The sequence below is a fragment of the Danio rerio genome, chromosome 20 (assembly GCF_049306965.1).
Source record: "Danio rerio strain Tuebingen ecotype United States chromosome 20, GRCz12tu, whole genome shotgun sequence".
Classification (NCBI taxonomy): domain Eukaryota; kingdom Metazoa; phylum Chordata; class Actinopteri; order Cypriniformes; family Danionidae; genus Danio; species Danio rerio.
The window spans coordinates 16,162,824-16,181,835 of NC_133195.1; the positions used below are offsets into that span (position 1 = coordinate 16,162,824).

The following is a 19,012-nucleotide window of genomic DNA, read 5'->3' on the forward strand; positions in this document are numbered from 1 at the left end:
AAAAAAAATTTAAATGTTAATTAATACATTAATTAACAACATGTATTAACAAGTAATTAAAATAGCCACTGTATACTCATGAACGGTTCATGTTGTAGTTAAAGTTAGTTCATGATTAGCGCATGCATTACTCATCATTAATTCATGATAAAGTAATGTTTCATTGACATATTAATACATCATTATTCATGTACTGTTATTGTAAAGTGTTAACAATAAATCTACTGACTCTGAATCAGTTAGTTTGCTAAGACTGCCATAACTGGGTAACTGATTATTAGATAATTTGAGTGTGTTTCTGCATTTTACTAATTGTCTTTGTGTGTTGGTTGGTATATTTTACTTACTACACTGTCACACAAACTTTATGAGTGGTATATTTATTTTTGTATATTAATCAAAACAAAATTAACAGGAAACTGGAAATTCAACTGTTTGGCGCTACTGCAAACATGCCAATGTCAATGTTTTGTTACCTAATCGTCAAGTGTCACTGTAATAATCCCTCATACCTGAAGCTGAACTGATGAGCTGAAGGACAAGAGGTCTCCTTGTAACAATTCCAGAGCCTCTTGGCAGGAAATCTCTGAAAGAACAGAATGAACCATGTTTAATAAATATCACTTATACAGTACACACTAATAAAATTGTGTGCAAGCCAAAAATAAAACTCTCTATCTAAAAAAAAGTACACATGAAAACTACACATGATACACAGTTGCAGTCACTGTCTGAGGCATGGAGCCAAAGTCTCTGTCACTGCATGCTTGGACTACTTCAGCCTCATATTCTGATATTTATGGCACGTTTACAAACTTGTACTGGCCTGTACTTTTATAAATGAGTGGTAGGACAATTCAGCCTTAAATAATCAGAAAGTAGTCAGTTCACGATTCAGAAGCAGTTCATTTTCAACATCTACTGTCTGTGCAGAGGACATGAGCACACTCTATAAATAAACCAGTCTAGTATGGAGGAACTGCAGTTGGGTGAAGTCAAATTCCTCTTACTCCTGTTTACATGGCGATGGTACACAGAGAATCCTAAACATTATGACCATCTGCCTAAGACAGTATGACTGCTATTTGGCCTAAAATGTCATCGGCCTAATATGCAGTTGATCTTTCTCATACTGCCCACCAGCACTGACCCATAGGCATGGGGTTTTTAGACCTCCTTAAATTTTTTCCTCTGCTACTAAGACATTAAACACAGATTCCCATAGATTATGTAGCCATAGACAAAGTACGCAAATCAGCCCCTTGAGTAAAAGTACAGATACCCTAATAAAATATTACTACCGTTGCAGTTTAAAGCCCCCCTTTTCAGTATTATTTAAGCCAAAGAACAAAAGTACTTGATTTGTAATTTACTTAAGTGATAAAAGTAAAAGGACTTACTGATGAATGTTTATTTGTCAACAAAGTTGAATTACCAAAATGTGTCATACTCTAATAACCACATATAATTTGTGGTAATTCAAATGAAAACACGTGTAACCACAATAAATTGCTGAACCTCACTGAGATCACTTTGTAAAATCAGTGAATCATTTACTCGAGTCTCAATAGTTCCTTTGAATTGGTGAGTTGTTAACTCGAGACTCATTCTGAATGGATCATTTGAATCAGTAAGTTGTTTACTGGAGACTCAATCTTGATTGATCATTTAAATCAGCAAATCCTTTACTGAAGGCTCACTTTGAATAGATTACTTGAATCGGCGAGTTGTTTACCGGAGACTCACTCTAAAAGGATCATTTGAATCATTGAGTTGTTTTCTGGATACTCACTCTGAATGGATCATTTGAATCAGCAAGTTGTTTACCAAAGACTCACCCTGTAAGGATCATTCCAATCAGTGAGCTCTTTCCTGACTCAATCTGCATAGATCATTTGAATTAGCTAGTCTTTTACTTGAGACTCACTCTGAACAGATCATTTGAATCAGCAAGTTGTTTACCGGAGACTCACTCTTAATGGATAAGTTGAATCAGTGAGTTGTTTCCTGGAGACTCACTCTGAATGGATCATTTAAATCAGTGAGTTGTTTACTAAAGACTCACTCTTAATGGATCATTTGAATCAGTGAGTTGTTTCCCGGAGACTCACTCTTAATGGATAAATTGAATCAGTGAGTTGTTTACCAAAGACTCACACTTAATAGATCTATCGAATCAGTGAGTTGTTTACCAGAGACTCACTCTGAATGCATCATTTGAATCAGTGAGTTGTTTACCAGAGACTCACTCTGAATAGATCATTTGAATCAGCAAGTTGTTTACCAAAGACTCACCCTGTGAGGATCTTTCGAATCAGTGAGTTCTTTTCTGACTCAATCTGCATAGATCATTTGAATTAGCGAATCATTTACTTGAAACTCACTCAGAAAAAATCATTTGAATCAGTGAGTTGTTTCCTGGAGAGTCACTCTTAATGGATCATTTGAATCAGCGAATTGTTTACCGGAGACTTAAGCTGTGGTCACACTGGGCTTTTCCTCCCATAGACTTCCATTTATACGCACGCAAATGCATCAGACCAGAAACGCTGGGTCATGCGTTAAGTTTTGGTGGTTGCTGCGGTGCAAAGTTCAAGCTTGGTAAACTCTGACCTGCGAAATCGCATCACTTGACTGCATGAGGCCAATTGAGGATCAAAACACGACCTCCCTGTACAGAAATTTAAAACATGGAGCAATCGCTCGCTTTTAAAAATGTCTAATCATCTTGTTTAATCCCGCCCCTTTTCGTAGCTCCGCACGACAGAGTTTCGCACGCACAAACGTTGTTTACCAAAGATTCACCCTGTAAGGATCATTCGAATTAGTGTGTTCTTTCCTGACTTAATCTGCATTAATCATTTGAATTACCGAATCATTTACTTGAGACTCACTCTGAATAGATCATTTGAATCAGTGAGTTGTTTACTGGAGAATCACTCTAAATAGATCATTTGAATCAGTGAGTTCTTAACCGGAGACTCACTCTGAATGAATCGTTTGAATCTGTAAGTTGTTTCCTGGAGACTCACTCTGAATGGATCGTTTGAATCAGTGAGTTGTTGACTGTGCGTGACTACAGTTCCTCTGCTTTGACAAAATTCTAAACATTTACACTTTAGACATGATGGACCTCAATGAGGAGTTGACTCATACCTTACTCCTCGGGGCCACTGGAAAAAGAACAGCAGCTCAATAAAGCTGCATGTTGAGTAACAATCATAAAATACCACCCATGAGTCAATATAAACACACAGTAGATGCTGAAAGATGCAGATATGCTTTGTATTGTCAAAGCCACAATTTCCAAATAGGAAGACCCAGATACCTGCATGATCATTTAGATATACATTACTCTGATATAAATAAGTTACAGTAACTACGAGAGCTCTTATTTTTAATACATCTAATCTTCCTAAATGCTAATATCTGTCATTATTAGATTATCCCAAAAAGTGTAAACATCATCATAGTTCTGTTTATCTAGCTGATTTAATATCGTGGACCTCCCTGACATTCAAACATTTAGGTTTTTTATTCAATCTACTTTAAAAGAGGAAATTAACAATGATGGGAAAAGTTAGACTTTTCCATGGGAAAATGTGTTTTCCATTTGCTCTGATAAACTCCGGGATAGTGATGAAGACACTGAAGCGCACGATGAAGAAGATAGTGAAAATAGGGTGTGCACAGATCTAAAACAGAACCATTGCTTAAAATAGAGGGGACGTCCCACTGGATTAGACCTAGTTAAAGGCATACAGGGAGAGGAGAAGGATGCAGGTAGAACGGCATAGATTGCAGCAGTGTTGATTTCTTTTTTTTTTTTTTGGGGGTGTGTCGGGGCAGCAGGTGGGGTGGGGTGTAGCATCATTCTTGTTCTCTTAACCACTTTTTTTCCCATTATCATAAAGTTTATGATAACCAAGAGTACAAAGCTCAATGTAGGCTATTAACAAACTTTATTAACAAGTTCTTTCAGTCTCATTAAAAAAGGTAAATGATTAATAACAGCTTTCAGAAGCATTCTTTCAAACACGATGAGTGTGTAAAAGCAGGCTTATCGTATAAGTTCAGTCATTTGACATGATGACACACGTCAACCTCTGTAGTCCTATTTAGCCATCTCTTATAACTCACCCTATGGAAAATACCTTGAACTTGTGTTAATCACATGCATTATTTCAGGAATTTTACTATTAAAAAAAAGCCACTGCCTTCACGACAGAAATGCTAAAATCCTCATTTATTAAAAGTTTTTCCTTGCAATTCCTGCAGCACGCTATGTCATGGCTGGTTACAAGAACGCTGACCCAGTCGCAGTAATAAACTATACAAAGGGGTTTATTGACAGAATTAGGCACAAGTAGACAGACAAGGGGAAGACAAGGTCTAAACAGTAGGGGCAACAACACTGTGGTAGAGATAAAATGGCACCAAAATGAATAGCCAGCCAGAGCTAGATCCTAGAGCAAGCCATGTAAACTCCAGACTGGCAGGCCAGGACACAATAGGACAGGAAAAAAGACAGAAAACAGGACAGCAGCAATAATATACAAAAAAATAATAAAACTAGGCAAATAAAAAAAAAAAGCTACAGGAAATCAAATAGAATTCCTTGTAAAAAGAACAACTTCCTTGACTTGGGCAATTAAAAAAAAATTTAAGAACTGAAATAGGACACAAGACAAGCAACAAACAGCACAATATATAGAACAAAGCATAGGAGAGACAGGTGAAAACAATCAGGATGACATGGTCTAAATAAGAGGCCGGGGTAACTAAACGCAAAGAGGAAAGACAAGAGAAGACATGGATGAATGGATGAATGATACAGGCATGTATGACTAGTATTGTTCAAGTCAAAACAAAAGCAATAAATAAAACTTACTTACAACTTACTTAAAATAGCAAACAATAAAATTCCTCCTATGCAATAGTCATCATTCAGAATGCAAGACACAATTAAAAGTATTAATCAAAAAGTAGTACACCATGTTAATTATTATATTATCATTGCCAATCAGTCCAAATATTTTGATCAAAAAGTGCTTCAGATGCCAACTTCAGACATCTGCGGGTCGGGCAGATGCAACAAAGTCTTTGACTTCTGCAACCAACCAAGTCTCTTTCTCTCTCTGGGCCTTGTTGCAATTGTTGATTTGACTGGAAATAGTAGAGCTAGTCTAAGTCTGAGCCTGTAGAGCTTCAACATCAATGTCTATATATTTGGAGCGTTCTTCTATTACCTCTGGAGCATAATCCTCAAAAACAGTGATTTATGTGCCACGATAGAAAAACTTCCCCTTATTGCTTTGACTTTGCGGATAATCTTTTCCTTTTCTTGGAATTTGTAGCCGAATTATGACAAATTTGGGTCTCGGGACAAGTTTTGGTTTCTGTGAAAGTGACTGGTGAGCTCTATTGCATTTCGGTGGAGAATTCAAAAGTCTGTTGCCAAACACTTCAACAAGAAGCTTGGTAAAAAAAGGCAATTGGCCAGGAACCTTCAATATCTTTAGGGAGTCCAACGATCTGTTTGTTGTTGCGTCAGCTACGGGTTTCAAGATCTATGAACTTGGCGAGTTACATTGAATTGGTTTTCATTATATTGTGCAAGTTGCTTTGAGAATTTGCGTAGTTTCAAGCATAGCAATTTTTGAATTATGCACTGTCATAGTAGTCATGGTTTGAACTAGTTTTACTTCAAGTGCTGAAACTGTATTTCTAACGTTGGCTGAGAGAGCAGCTCGGTGGTCCTCTAAGAGTTCGGCAAAAGCCGTCATGCTAACTTCCCTTTCCTCTTCTCAATTTGCCTCCGTTCTATGCTCCTTTTTGCCCGGTTTGGCTCATTATGTTGCCATAATTCACAGTGTAGTTGTGTACTGTAAAGTTGCTGTCCTCTTGGAAGCAATGGGTAAAATGTGGGATTTAAAGTATATAAGAAGTGAAAAGGCATGAGAGCGAGTCTGAACGTGTGTCTACTCCATCCCTCCTCTGCCAAAAGTCAAAATTCCACCATTGCATATCCACCAGTGCTTGTTAATTTAAATGGCATTGGCTGAGTCTTTAAAGCATTATTCTTTTAAATCATTATTTATGTTTTATCATTCATCAGCTGAAAAAAATAATATAATAATATTACAACAATATAGTTTTCCCTTGCCATTTTGACATGATCTCCAATATTATTACATTTTTACATTGACTTTAAAACCTTACAGTTACTTATAGTCCTTGGTGTCTATTAGTCAAGTAACTATAGTGCATATGAATTAGTCAGTCAGCTTGTGGTATTTAGCTTGAACTTTCTCCCAGGCAGTGACTCATTACTGTATTTGACATGTCTCACTCCTCTTCAACAATGTCCTTTACATTTCCAATTTTTACTCATGACCTCTACTTTCTAACCCCCTCAACAAAGCCTCTCTTGACTCAACTGATCCAGCCTCATCTTCTCCCCCTTCTCTTTCCTTTCTTCCTCACTATCAGCCTCATCCTGTCCCTCCCCCAGAACCCAGCATGTTGTACTGTTGTAAACACACATGTACAATAACACGGGATTGAGCACTGGTTTTTAGTTAGAGCACAGATGTTTTTTTTTACACATTTCAGTGGAGGTTTAAATGAGATTATCAAGACTGAACAAAATAAACTATTTAATAAACAGTTTTAAGATTAACAAAAGTAAGATTTTATCATCACATACTTTAGGGCTCATTCCAACTATTAAGTCTGATTTATACTTCTGCTTCAAGTGATCTGTGTGATCGCCATCTGCCTTGTGCATAGCCATGCATTTATACTTTTGCGCGCTGTTTGTGTTGCCCTGCAAAAACACTTCCGAAATGCTAGCTGGCAGTGGTTTTATGTTACACTGTGCTGAGTTTCTACGAGAGTGTTTTGCTTTTTCTGAACGCTAAAAGCAGCTAAAACTCGTTTATTCAGAGGCGGAAACCGCTTGACGTGCAACAACTTTAACAATAAAGTAAACACAAAACAAAAGTTTCCATCTGAAGCTACTTCATGAGATTCGACACTTGTAAACACTGGGCTCCATTAGGCTTGCGGCTCTCAGCACCTCCTACGCTTGTTAACTGATCAATCACAGAGCTTGCACTATGCATCATTGCGACATGTGGTTACATTTTTTGAGAGGTGCACTATTTTTTAATTGTTTCTCAGTGTAAACATGCACTTGAATAGAGTGCATGACTGTTTTGCTTGCGTCTTTTGAAGCAATTTTTACACCATGTAAAGTTAAAAGATTGTAAACTTTTACATGCAGCACAACTCATCAATGTCAGTTCCAAAGCAGTAGACCAATCAGATAACTCAGAGGCAAAATTCATATGCATTATATAGTAAACAGCAGTGCTGATGCTTCTTGCAGTGCACAATAAACAGACAATTTGGAAGATCATGTAGGTCAGTAAAACATTGCAGAATTTTATTTTTAGTTTATCTGTTTATATTGATAGAAACAGGTCACTCAAAAATGATAATTCTATTATTATTTACTTGTCCGTCTTTCATAACTCATAAGGAGCCGATCACACCAAATGCACTTTTACGTTCTAAAACTGCGAGCCGCATCACACTGCCTTTTTTGTTGACAAGAAAAAAAGAAGTGTGGTGCATCTTTTATGTTGCTAGACGATGACTGAATCAGCTGCGTGTTGTGCGATTGTGTTGCTGTTGATATAAGTATCATTTTAATATTTAATAATATTGTGAAATTCAAGATTTGTGAGCCATACATCAGCTGATAACTTAAAACAGTAACCGCTAGTCTCTCCTCTATCATTAAAAGTCACCTTAGTTGTTTTAACAACACAAACACGGCAGTCACCTCAACGGAAACCCTGCCTCTGCTTTCATTTGATTGAAGAATGAAAAGATGCAACTGATGTAACAAGCTTTTCCCCTAAAAAATTACTTTTTTCAACTGCCAATGCTCAGCGTGCAACAGCAAAAATGTGAGGCGTGGCAGGCAGTTAAAACCCAAAGCACGCAGGGCGCATAAGCAGCACGCAAAACGCTCGTGGCCATTGTTAAATCATTCAAAAAAAAGCGCCTCACAACACAAAAAGTACATTCAGTGTGATCGGCCCCTAAGACTTTCATTAATTTTAACACATTAATGAAGATATATAAAATGAAAACAGACATTTCCGTTTCCGACAACTGTCACTGAGTTACTATGGTTACTGCTAATGTTTGAGGAAAGTGAATTTATTTTGAACAATGATCAAAGCTGTGTATCAATGTCAATGCCAGTAGAACGAGATTGCTGGATTACATGTCAGCATCTGTTCTCATTGGTCAGAGTTTATTTTCACCTGAACATATTCAATCGATGTTTGTTGGATCGTGGAACCTCTTATGATATGATTTATCAACAAATGACAACAAACTCTGACTAGATCTGACCAGGGACCAGGTAAGCTTCAAGCTCATGTTTTTTTGCCCTGAGAAAAATCATTTAACAGGGCTCGAAATTAATCTTTTTTCTTGGTAGCACCAGTGTTCCTAACTTCAAAAATTTAGGCGCACCAGACAAAATTTTGTTGCACCCACCAAAAACTACGAGCAGAGTTACTACACGTTTTATATCACCAGATTTATTGCATTTGAAATCCACACTAATCACATTTAACCAATAAACAAAAATCTGCATGCGCTCACCAGCCATGCACTCACTGTTTGATGTGAATGAGATGATCTGAATTAACAATAATAGTAACAATAGCAGTAACAGTCTTTTCATGAGCTGCATGAGCGATGGTGAACGCGGTGTCAGTCGCACGACTGACAGCATCGTGCCGATTAAATGAAGGATTAAATAATGTTAGAACATCTTTTGCTTAAAATGCGTAGATTGAGTGGCAAACACTGTTACCTGAAAACTTCGTCCCACCAGCTTTGCGATGAATGCTAGTCTTTTTCATAGCGGACTTTAAACACTGGAAGTATTTTAACCACTCTTCGAAAAGTGTAAATGTTGGATTGACATTCATTACATGGTCACTAATCTGATGTGGCATTATTTGTAACTTAGATGGTATTAAAACTTAATCTGTCAGTGTTGTTTTCATTCTCTCATATCCAGACCTGATCCAGACCTTTACATTTTCACACCTGTAGCTCCCTGTAGCTGGTGAACATTTGCAGTGAAAACTGGTCGTACAACAACAGTTTTATGCACTCGCACTAATGCTCCTAAAAATATTTTGAGGTCGCATAGATAAAATTTTGGGTGCGTATACGACCAAAACGGTCAAAATTTTGAGCCCTGTTTATTTATTTTATTATTGCGTCTGACAATTGTTTGGCCAATGTCAATATGGTTGTTGGTGTTTGTCTGTGTGTTGTATATTGGCCTTTAAACTTTATTGCACATCTTCCAACCTATCAGAATAAAGAATTTCAACAGACCACAGAAAAGTCTTTGTTTTTCAGTTTGCAAAAAAAAAAAAGAAGAAGAAAAAAAAAAGTCTACCACAGTTGTTTAGTTTGTCAAGCACTCAAGGATGCCTGAAGACTGAACACATAATGCACATGATGTCACAGTTTCAAACTGCATTTTTGCCATTGACACTGTGATCACACAGTACATGAATGGGCAAAAAACAAAAAGGTCTTTCATTTTTGGTGGAAAACAAGCTCCTCAAAATGGAAGCTCAAAAAAGATTGCTTATGCACAAGAAACCTTAAGCTTTATATAAAAAATACTGTATGAGGTTTGCTCTCATTTATCAAGAAAGTGTGCTTTTTTGTCATTAACCATATTTGAAGTGCTTTGATAAAAATATATGGACACAAATCTGAATTAATATTATTAAAAAGCTATTTTGTCTCTTCAGAAGGCTTGGAACTTTTACAATACGTTTTACAATACAAAATTATTTGTATTGTTTAGATGCATAGGATACATCTGCATTTGCATTAAAGTCTTATAAATGAAAACTTTAACACAGGATCAAATAATTTATAGATGAACTAAAGATCTGTTTAATAGCAAACAATCTTTTGGTTCTATCCAGCTGTTATTCTAAGCATATCTGCTAAATATATAAATGTAAATGTAATGTAAATCAGATTAGGAAGCTGGGAAGTTCCTTAAAAAGATTTTATATCTGTCTACTAAAATTTTTAAGTTTTCATTTGGGGATTGCATTTTTAGTTCTTACTGTATATCGACTACTTATTCTAAACACTATCATTGAGATCTAATTTCACTAACCCATTTCTCTAGGCATCTCTGGTGCTCCAGTGACTGGCAGTGATACTGAGATAGCAGATGGCTGAGGGTGCAGTGCTCTCCACCATTCATATATAACTCATCACTATGGATACATGTACTCATTATTTCCCGAGCATGGGCTCTAAGTAGGCCACTACGAAAGTTCATTCTAGTCCATTACGAATTCCACTTTATTACTCTTTTTAACTTCAAGAAAAAGTGTTTGTAAGTTTGTTGCAACTGATACTATCAGTATAAATTATATGTTGATCAACAGACAATAACACAAAGGACTCTAATGTACAAAATAGCTAGGTATTTAGTTAAGTGTTCTGAAGAGTGGAGAAACATGAGTTTGATTAAAGTGACAGTTTCCCAGTTTCAGTAAAAAGTGACAACAATTGTGGGTTGTTCCTATTGTTTGGCTTTTAAGCATTGCTCAATCAGTAGATAGTAATGCCAGAAATGCTTGTCACATAGTTTAGATGCCAGTGAATGCCATCAATTAGAGAACCATTTTGGGTTGTGTTATAGTAATTACTAACTATATCATTAAAGGTGTAAATAATTTACTTTTCTAATTACTATGCCTGAAAAGTATATGAATTGCTCAGTGAGAAATTTAATAATTCAATTAAAAATCTCAATGCACAGACAATAGAAATTAAACTCGTATAATTGCTTAAGTTTGAGTCGAACATGGCATTAAATACATTTAATATTTAACCATTTTAATAACAAACTTGACATTCTTTAGGTGACAAACAGAATTACACTGGCAGAACTTTACAGGTATTAAAACATGAACGATTTCCAAAAACACCATTTAGGGATGCTCTGATCAAGATTTTTGAAACTGATACTGAGTACCGATTTCTTGTAATGGCGATCGGTCGATACCATGTACCAATTCTGATGCTTCATGGTTTAAATAACTTTAACATTGCATGAAGCACATTTTCCCGCTAAGTACAATTCTTCAGAGCAGCTTTTTCCTTTCCTAAAAGAATAAGTGAAAGATGTTGCATATAATCCATTAAACGCGTCTGTTACAACCATTTAGTGCAGACAAGTCATGGTCATAAACAGCTTTACAGAAAAAAATAGATTAAACGGATACAAATTTGGAGAAAAAATGACTGCCCATGCAATTTGGAAACATTGCAAATGATGGAAGAATAATTCAACATGCCTCAATGAAAAAAGTCGATGAAGACGTTAAAACGCATCTTCTTCTGGTTGTAAACCCGTAAACTAACACTTATGACTGGTTCATGTGATCGACCAGATAATCAAATACTGATTAAGTCATAAAATTTGATTATTGGCCGATACTCTGGCCGATCGATCGGAGCATCACTACACCATTTCATAAATATTGTTATGAACTAATTTTTGACTCATTTTATTGTTTCTAAAACATGTGATTGTTTAACAAATGTAAACTTCCTTGGGAAAATTTTGAAAAGTTGAAAAAAATAAACATTCAGCAAAACATAAATTATAAAAAAGATTATAAAATATAAATATTGTAATTAGTCGAACAGCAATCACTCATTTTCAGTGTGAGTCGTTCAGTGCAGTGTATATTGGGTGTTGTGTGCATTGAGGAAAGTCATGTTAGCTTTATGGTAATGAGCTATGACGCAGGCCATCCACAACCAATCTGAATGTAAAGGGTCAACTGCTGAACAATATTCCAGAGAACGCAGTCCAGTAAGCTTTGTTTTCATCACATTAGATTGATACTCTTCCCAGTGGTGGTATAAATCCAAAACATTGTTGGCTAGAAAGAATTTGACGATTCTGCTGGTAAGTCAACATAGGCTCATTCTGAAAACATAGCCCTGCGTGGTGGGCGGGTGGGTCAATCTGTGCTTTTTGAAAACACAATTGGTTGGGTTTAGGGAAGGAGGAGCGTGAGTCATTCAATCAGTCAGTAAGTCAGTCAGTCAGTCAACAGCGACCTCTTATAGATTTACGTGACAACAGCAGGCGCGAATGGCACTCGCGAGAGAAATTTGAGATTTGAAAAAGCATACACAGCAGCCAAAAAAACGTAGCTCCTCGATGTATTTGGCACTCTCCAGAAATGTATTTTAAGAGTTCCCACTTAGATTTGCTTAGCGGTTAAAGCAGGTTTGGCATGCTGTCCCGAGAGCAAACCCTGAGCTCGGAGCTATTTAAGCTCAAGGCTCCCGCCTAGTCAAATAAGCATATCGGGAGAACCGATATCAGGTAGGTCTCGAGAGCTCCCCCTTGGAAAAGGGAGGAAAAGGAGGAGATGGGGTGGAAGGAGGGATTCTTCCAAAACGAAGATAGAGCAGTAAGATAGAGCAGTATGGAGAAAACGATCCATTTATTGTAAACTAGGATCACTCTGATTGAATTATTACTGATTACAGATGAGCAGCCAGTCGTGCTCAATTAAATCACATGCTTCTCTCGAAATTAGTTTATGAAACTTAACATAGTGGTATGTTTTCGGAATGAGCCTGGGTTGAACGTAGCGAATGCACAGTTACTTTTTCAGTGGATAGAAAATGTTATTACTGAAACTAGATACTTTGTAACTCATTACATTCAACACTGCGCAATACACATAAAAGTTGCTTTGGATGAAAGTTTCTGCCAATAGAACTCACATAGTAGAGCATTCTACAAACTTCTCTTGTGTTTTTTTGGGAGTAAAAATGTTTTGGAGAGGGGTCTCGATGAAGACTTGGTGCAGTTGCAAGGTGAGCTGCATCCAATGCTTTTAATGCGCACACCTAACCTTAACCTTTACAGTGACATCACTAGCTCCATTGAGTGCATTGTGTCTGACATTGCATCTCTGAGATATGCAGCCTCAGTTTGCAAATTTAAGTCAGCATCCAGATGCTGTTGACTGAAATAAGGGTAAGTAGGTTATTTTCATTCTCCAGATTTCACCTAATTGTATTGTTAGGAAGTCCTTGTCCTGAGTTATGCAAGCCATGCACTGCACTTTCTTCATTTTCAAAGTCAGATGGTAGATTTACTCTAAAATCTATTAGAGAATGCTTCACTGCAAGCCATCTCCCATTTGCCTATAATTTAGAGAGATGAATATAGACAAATTGCTAAAATAGGATATCAACTTGGTTCTATCAATGGTTGTTTACTATATTATAAATAAACATAAGCTGCTGACTGTGAAGAACTGGGGTTCAAGCTTACTCAATTATTGGGAGAAAATACTGTTTACTTTTCTGACATCTTAGGGAAAATATGCTTAGCTACACCCCTCCAATCATTAGTTTGCTGTGAGTGAAAGACGATAGTAAAAATAATACCTGCCCATACTCAATATTCTGTTATAGTTGGAAATACATCATACGGAAATGAATCTTCTACAGAGCATCCAAAGTCAACTGTAGCACAATGCAATGTGAGTCATAGCCATTATCTCGGGTCATATGTAGTCACCATAATTTAGTGAAGCACAAACGAGTCTTTCATTTTACCTCCTCTTGAATTTTTATTATAATATGTGGTCGCTCCAAGTGAACTCATAACCTTGGGTCAACACAGCATGCTCTATGCAACAGTAGCTCTACAGAATACAAGAAAGTCATTAAAAAATAACAACCTGACTATCAGAGGAAAGTAAACCGGGTCTCCACTGAACGCCTGAGAGTACACTGCCTCACATAGTGACCGAGATTTAAGAATGATGGTCAGAATGCTCGAGTGCATTCCTCTCAGGATAAGCAAGCAGGCTGTTCAGTGTCAGACACACATTTTAAGCAAAGAAATATCAATGTCCCATTTTGGCTCATCGAACTGATATGCACTGTGCAAACAATAGATTTCACTAACAATTACAACTTCCTGTTGGACAGGGCTAGTCTTTCCATGCGGAAATCGGCGTGCTTTGAGAAGATCCTGTGAGATTCTCTTGCACAAGGAAAATAAAAGTTGATTAAAAACTCTGCACCATATAGGGTTTCTGCATAATCTAAAAGTTTGGGGTCAGTAGGATGCTTCTAAAGCAAGCTCTTTTGCAAACTATGCCTGCGTTTAATAGATCATATTGTAAATCCAAATTATAAAGATACACTGTTAAAATGTGTACTGTTTGAAATAACTGTATTTAGTGCATTTTACATTATAAACTGTGATGTCAGAGCTGAATTTTTAGTAGTAATTATTATTGACTCTCATATAATCTTGCAGAAATCCCTTTAATATTCTGATTTGAAGCTTACGTTACATAAATTAATTTTATTTCATTTGAATTATCTTATTATTTCTTATCTGATTAAAATGTTGAAAAGTTTTACTGCTTAATAACATGGAAACAGTAATAATTTTTTCCGGTAATATAATCCTTCAGAAATCCCTTAATATGATTTAAAGCTTAATAAACATGAATTCAAGAGTTCACATTTAGCTGATGATTGATTATAAAGCTTGTTTGACATGCTGTCCCAGGAGAGAGGCCTGAGCTCATGAGATCCACAAGCCCAGGGCTTCCTCCCGTTGCAGGACGAGAGGGGAGTTTGAGCTCAGGTAAATCTCGAAACTCACCTGCTGTTGTAGCTTATGAACAAATAGGAATTGCTATGAAAAGATAACTACTTACTAGTCGCACATTTATGGTGCCGATTAGGATTAGTCAATTACCTTAAGTTGCATATTTTTTGAAGGTGGAAGGAAACCAGGGGAAACGCACGGGGGCACGGAGAGAACATAACTTTTGAGAGAACATAACATTGAGTGGCTTGGTAAGAACTAGAACCAGTGATGTTCTTGCTGTGAGTCAACAGTGCTAACCACTGGGCCACCGTGCCACCCATCTAAGAAAGAAGAAGGAGTAGAGGTGGAAGGTTTTTTTTTTTCTAAACGAAGATGGCTGTGGTATAGAACTTAAGTTATTTATGGAGACTTAGGAAATAGTCTAGTGAATCATAAATTGGCTAAAGCGGGACCAGCTGTGATTGATCAAAAGCATTTGATCCTTTCGTAATTAGTTTAGAAATAAAGTTCACTTATTTTTACATTTTTTGAAATTATCTTATGATTTCTTATCCTATTAATATGTTGAAAACAGTTTTGTTGCTTAATAATATGGAAACAGTGATGTGTTTCCCAGTATTCTCTGAAGAATTAAATTTATTCTGGCTCCTATCTCTTGAACAGTAGCCGTCTGAAATGTTTTTCTAACATAAGAATTTTTCTCAGCCTCCCCTGTTCATTTAGTTAGTTCACTTTAAAGGCAATGAAAATAACCTATTCTTTGCCTTAAAAGTGAGTGAACAAATTGCTGAACGTACACACAGGAGCTTCATAAAAAAAATAATAATAAAGTTAGAAGAAAATTTCAGAGGCCACTTAAGTGCATTTTGCATCTGAACTCTTTTATATAGACACACATATTGTGGGTGGCATGAGTCTTTATAAAGTAAAAAAAATAAATAAATATATAGCCTAATATTACATTTATAAGTAATAAGTTAATAGTAAATGGATTTTATGGGGTTGTATTCCACTGTATTGTATAGACAGGCACAGCCATTTGAGTTCTAATTGAACCAAACAACCTCGACACACCTGTTTACTGTAGGACCTGCCACTTTTTATATTCATATAATTTTTTTTATTTCCATGATTTATATAAATAAAACCGCCATTTTTTTTAATTAAATGGCATAAATATATATGTTTAAGCCTACAGGCTAATTCACAAATTTCATGATGTGAATTATAATAATAAACAGGATTTTCTTTTTTTAATACAAGACAACGCGTGATGTTTCTATCTCTGTCAGTGACTCTGATAGTTAAAATTAGTCCATTAAGTGGTTATGTCACTGTGTTTAATGCTTTCCGTGCACGGAATAGTAAATGCCACATGCACTGTAATGTGTTTTATATCGGTAGTTCGATTTGAAATAAATATAGAGAAATTTTCTTTGGAGAAATCATCTGTAATTATGAGGTGAGCACAGACGAAGCAGCAGATGGGAAACCCGATTGCTCCTCCATGACATTGGGGTACAAGTGATACAATGTCTATTTGCAGTATTTATAGCAAAGAACTGCAAATAAGCAGATTTTATAACAATTTATTAATAAACATACACCTAGTTCTCTTGTTCTTCACAGTATGGGTTTGCTGATCAAATGAAAAACAAAAGACATGGAGGAGCCATATTCTGCTGCTTTTTATATTAAATTTAAAGAGGACTAAGGCAATAATTTAGAGGACAGTTTATGAGAAAAATGGCAAAAGGATTAGGGGGGCCTCAGTCCTTCTAAAATAGGCTTGGTGATTTCCATGGTTGTATCGCAAGTGATAAAGGAATGAAGATAAAAAGAAACCACTGCTTTTAACAAATATAAACAATGTAAAATCTGTGATATGTAATAATATACTTAATATTACGATGCAAAAAAAAATATTATTTAACAAATCTAAATAAGTCAGTTTCATCTATGTACATTTGGTTTTAAAAGATCTGTAAAGTCTAGAGAAAATGAAGTCAATCTTCTGATTCTGCATGGCTCATGGACACTGGCTTGGCAGGCCATTAAACAGATGGAGGAAGAGGTAGTGACTGCTCCCGACTACAGATGAGAGCATGACCATCTGCACCTGCTTTAGCCATACAGTCCAGAGAAAAGTGACTCAATTCAACATCACAGGCTGATGATTAAACAGTCCATTTGATCATTATCGCCAGCAGGCAATAAACAGTCACTCGGATCATCCAACTACTCCATTTATAATTATAAAATGTGTGTATGTTGTATATATTTTGGCAGTGAACAAAATACATTGTATGGGTTTTATTTTATGCAAAAACTATTTTTAATGAGTATTATACATTATAAGGGTTTAATTTGGACAACTTTAAAGATGATTTTCTTAAATGAAATGAAAGCAAATAAAAAAAAAACAATAAAATTAAGCTTCAGATTTCAGATTTTCATATTGTGGTATCCCAGCCAAATATTGTCCTTTTCTAACAACCCATACATCATTGAAAAACCTATTTACTCAGCATTCAGATGATTAAAAACTTTATATTTAAAAAGAAATCTGACTTATGACTAGTCTTGTGGTCCAGGGTCACACATATTAAACTGGACTATAAGCAATAATGATAAACAACCTGACAGTAATGTCAAGTCCTGAGAGTGTCATTCATACCTGCCAACGAAATTTTCCAGTACAGAGCTTTTGCCTGCACTCTGACCCCCGACCACCGCGATTTGAGGTAGGTCCAGGTCGCAGTTTTGTCCTATGGCGCTGAAGGCGTCCTGCAGCCGGTTCACCAGCGGGATGAGCTCCTCCATCCCCCGGTTACCCATGGTTACAGAGCCACGAGGATGCGGCGGCACGTATCACCGGCTTCAACAAACAATTCCCTTGCTATACGTATAAAAATAAACAAACTAATAAGGACGAGAAGGGAAATAACATTACCTTGGTGTTTTAAAATAAGTTTATCTCCAGACGTAGTGTTTGAAATAAACATTGACAAATTATTACAAGCATATGCTACATATAGTGATATATAGTTGTCCTTCCTTTCAAAGTTTATGATTAACATACCAATCACCTAAGTGTGTAAAACAAATGCAGGTTAATTACCTGTAATAAGTTTTTTTTTTTTGTCAGGGCGTTTGGTCCTGACAGATGGAGCCGTTCACCCAGAGCTCGTATAACGTTAAGTTACCAGACACTGTAGCAGTGAGCAGCAGCGACTGAGCACACACACAGCCACACGCCCCTTTAGACACTTCGACGAACCGAAAGGAACTGGACATAAAGAAAGCAAACAAACCGTTTTCAACGTAACTCGGCTGTTTTAGTCACTCGTTTGTCCTGAACCCAACTTGTGGTCGAAATCTGACAGCGCTGTCCGTTAATCAGAGTGCGCGTGCGCGTGCTCGCGCAGACGCCACACCTCTGTGAATCAGAGTTGGTGCTTTTTTAATTTAATTGTGCTGTTTTGTTTGCTTTTTAAATTATTATTAACACACAAAGTATAAAAGTAAGAAAAACCTCAAGTAAAGTAAAATAGCAAAAGGTGACGTAGGCTAAATAAATACTAGTAGCCTGCGGCGCGTGCTCGAGACTCTTTCCCTTCACCTCCACTATAAACCGCAGCAGGTTGACCAGAATAATTATCATCGCTAAAATACGTATTTTCAGAGTTTATTTATCAAAGCGCAACTTAGTTGGCTCTAACATGTGACACCACTAAAAAGAAGTGGTAGAATGCATAATGCAAAAACAATAGTTAGTATTACGTAAAGTGATTATAAATTGCTTTCTATGACCTCCACCTTTCGACAGATGAGTGCATGCCACTGTAGGGCACATCCACCCTCATTTCAGCTAAATAGAATCATCCAGTATAAATAACACTGCATACTGTAGCAACTACAGGGTTGCCAGATCAATTATTTTTTCATTTCAATTATATTATTTGTAATGGATGGGTTAAAAAAAACTCAAGAATAGACTTGCCACGATTATGAATTTTGGGCTGATGAATGTCAAACAACTAATTGAACATAAAAATGTATTTCATCAAACCATAAAAAAGTTATATATAATCAAGGCATTTTACTGTGCATTTCCTAAGTTGTTATTTTTGTTGTTTTTGTTGTTGTTTTGCTAAATTTTCACATTCACCACCTTATCTTTATCTTTTTAATTGTCTATTACACGTTAATCCTTGATTAGCATTTGCTTTTGTTCATAGATTTTCTTCATATAAATTTTCT

General features: G+C 36.3%; 1 protein-coding gene across 1 annotated transcript in view; it reads right to left on the reverse strand.

Annotated features, from left to right (window-relative positions):
- The window catches only part of dnm3a (dynamin 3a), a 105,745-nt gene extending 88,158 nt beyond the window's left edge, over positions 1-17,587 (reverse strand). The window contains exons 1-2 of the mRNA NM_001128524.1: positions 17,427-17,587; positions 513-586 (exon numbers count right to left, since the gene is read on the reverse strand). Coding sequence (NP_001121996.1) covers positions 513-586; positions 17,427-17,587 — 235 coding nt within the window. The remainder of the gene's footprint in view (positions 1-512; positions 587-17,426) is intronic.
- Positions 17,588-19,012: the final 1,425 nt, after the last annotated feature.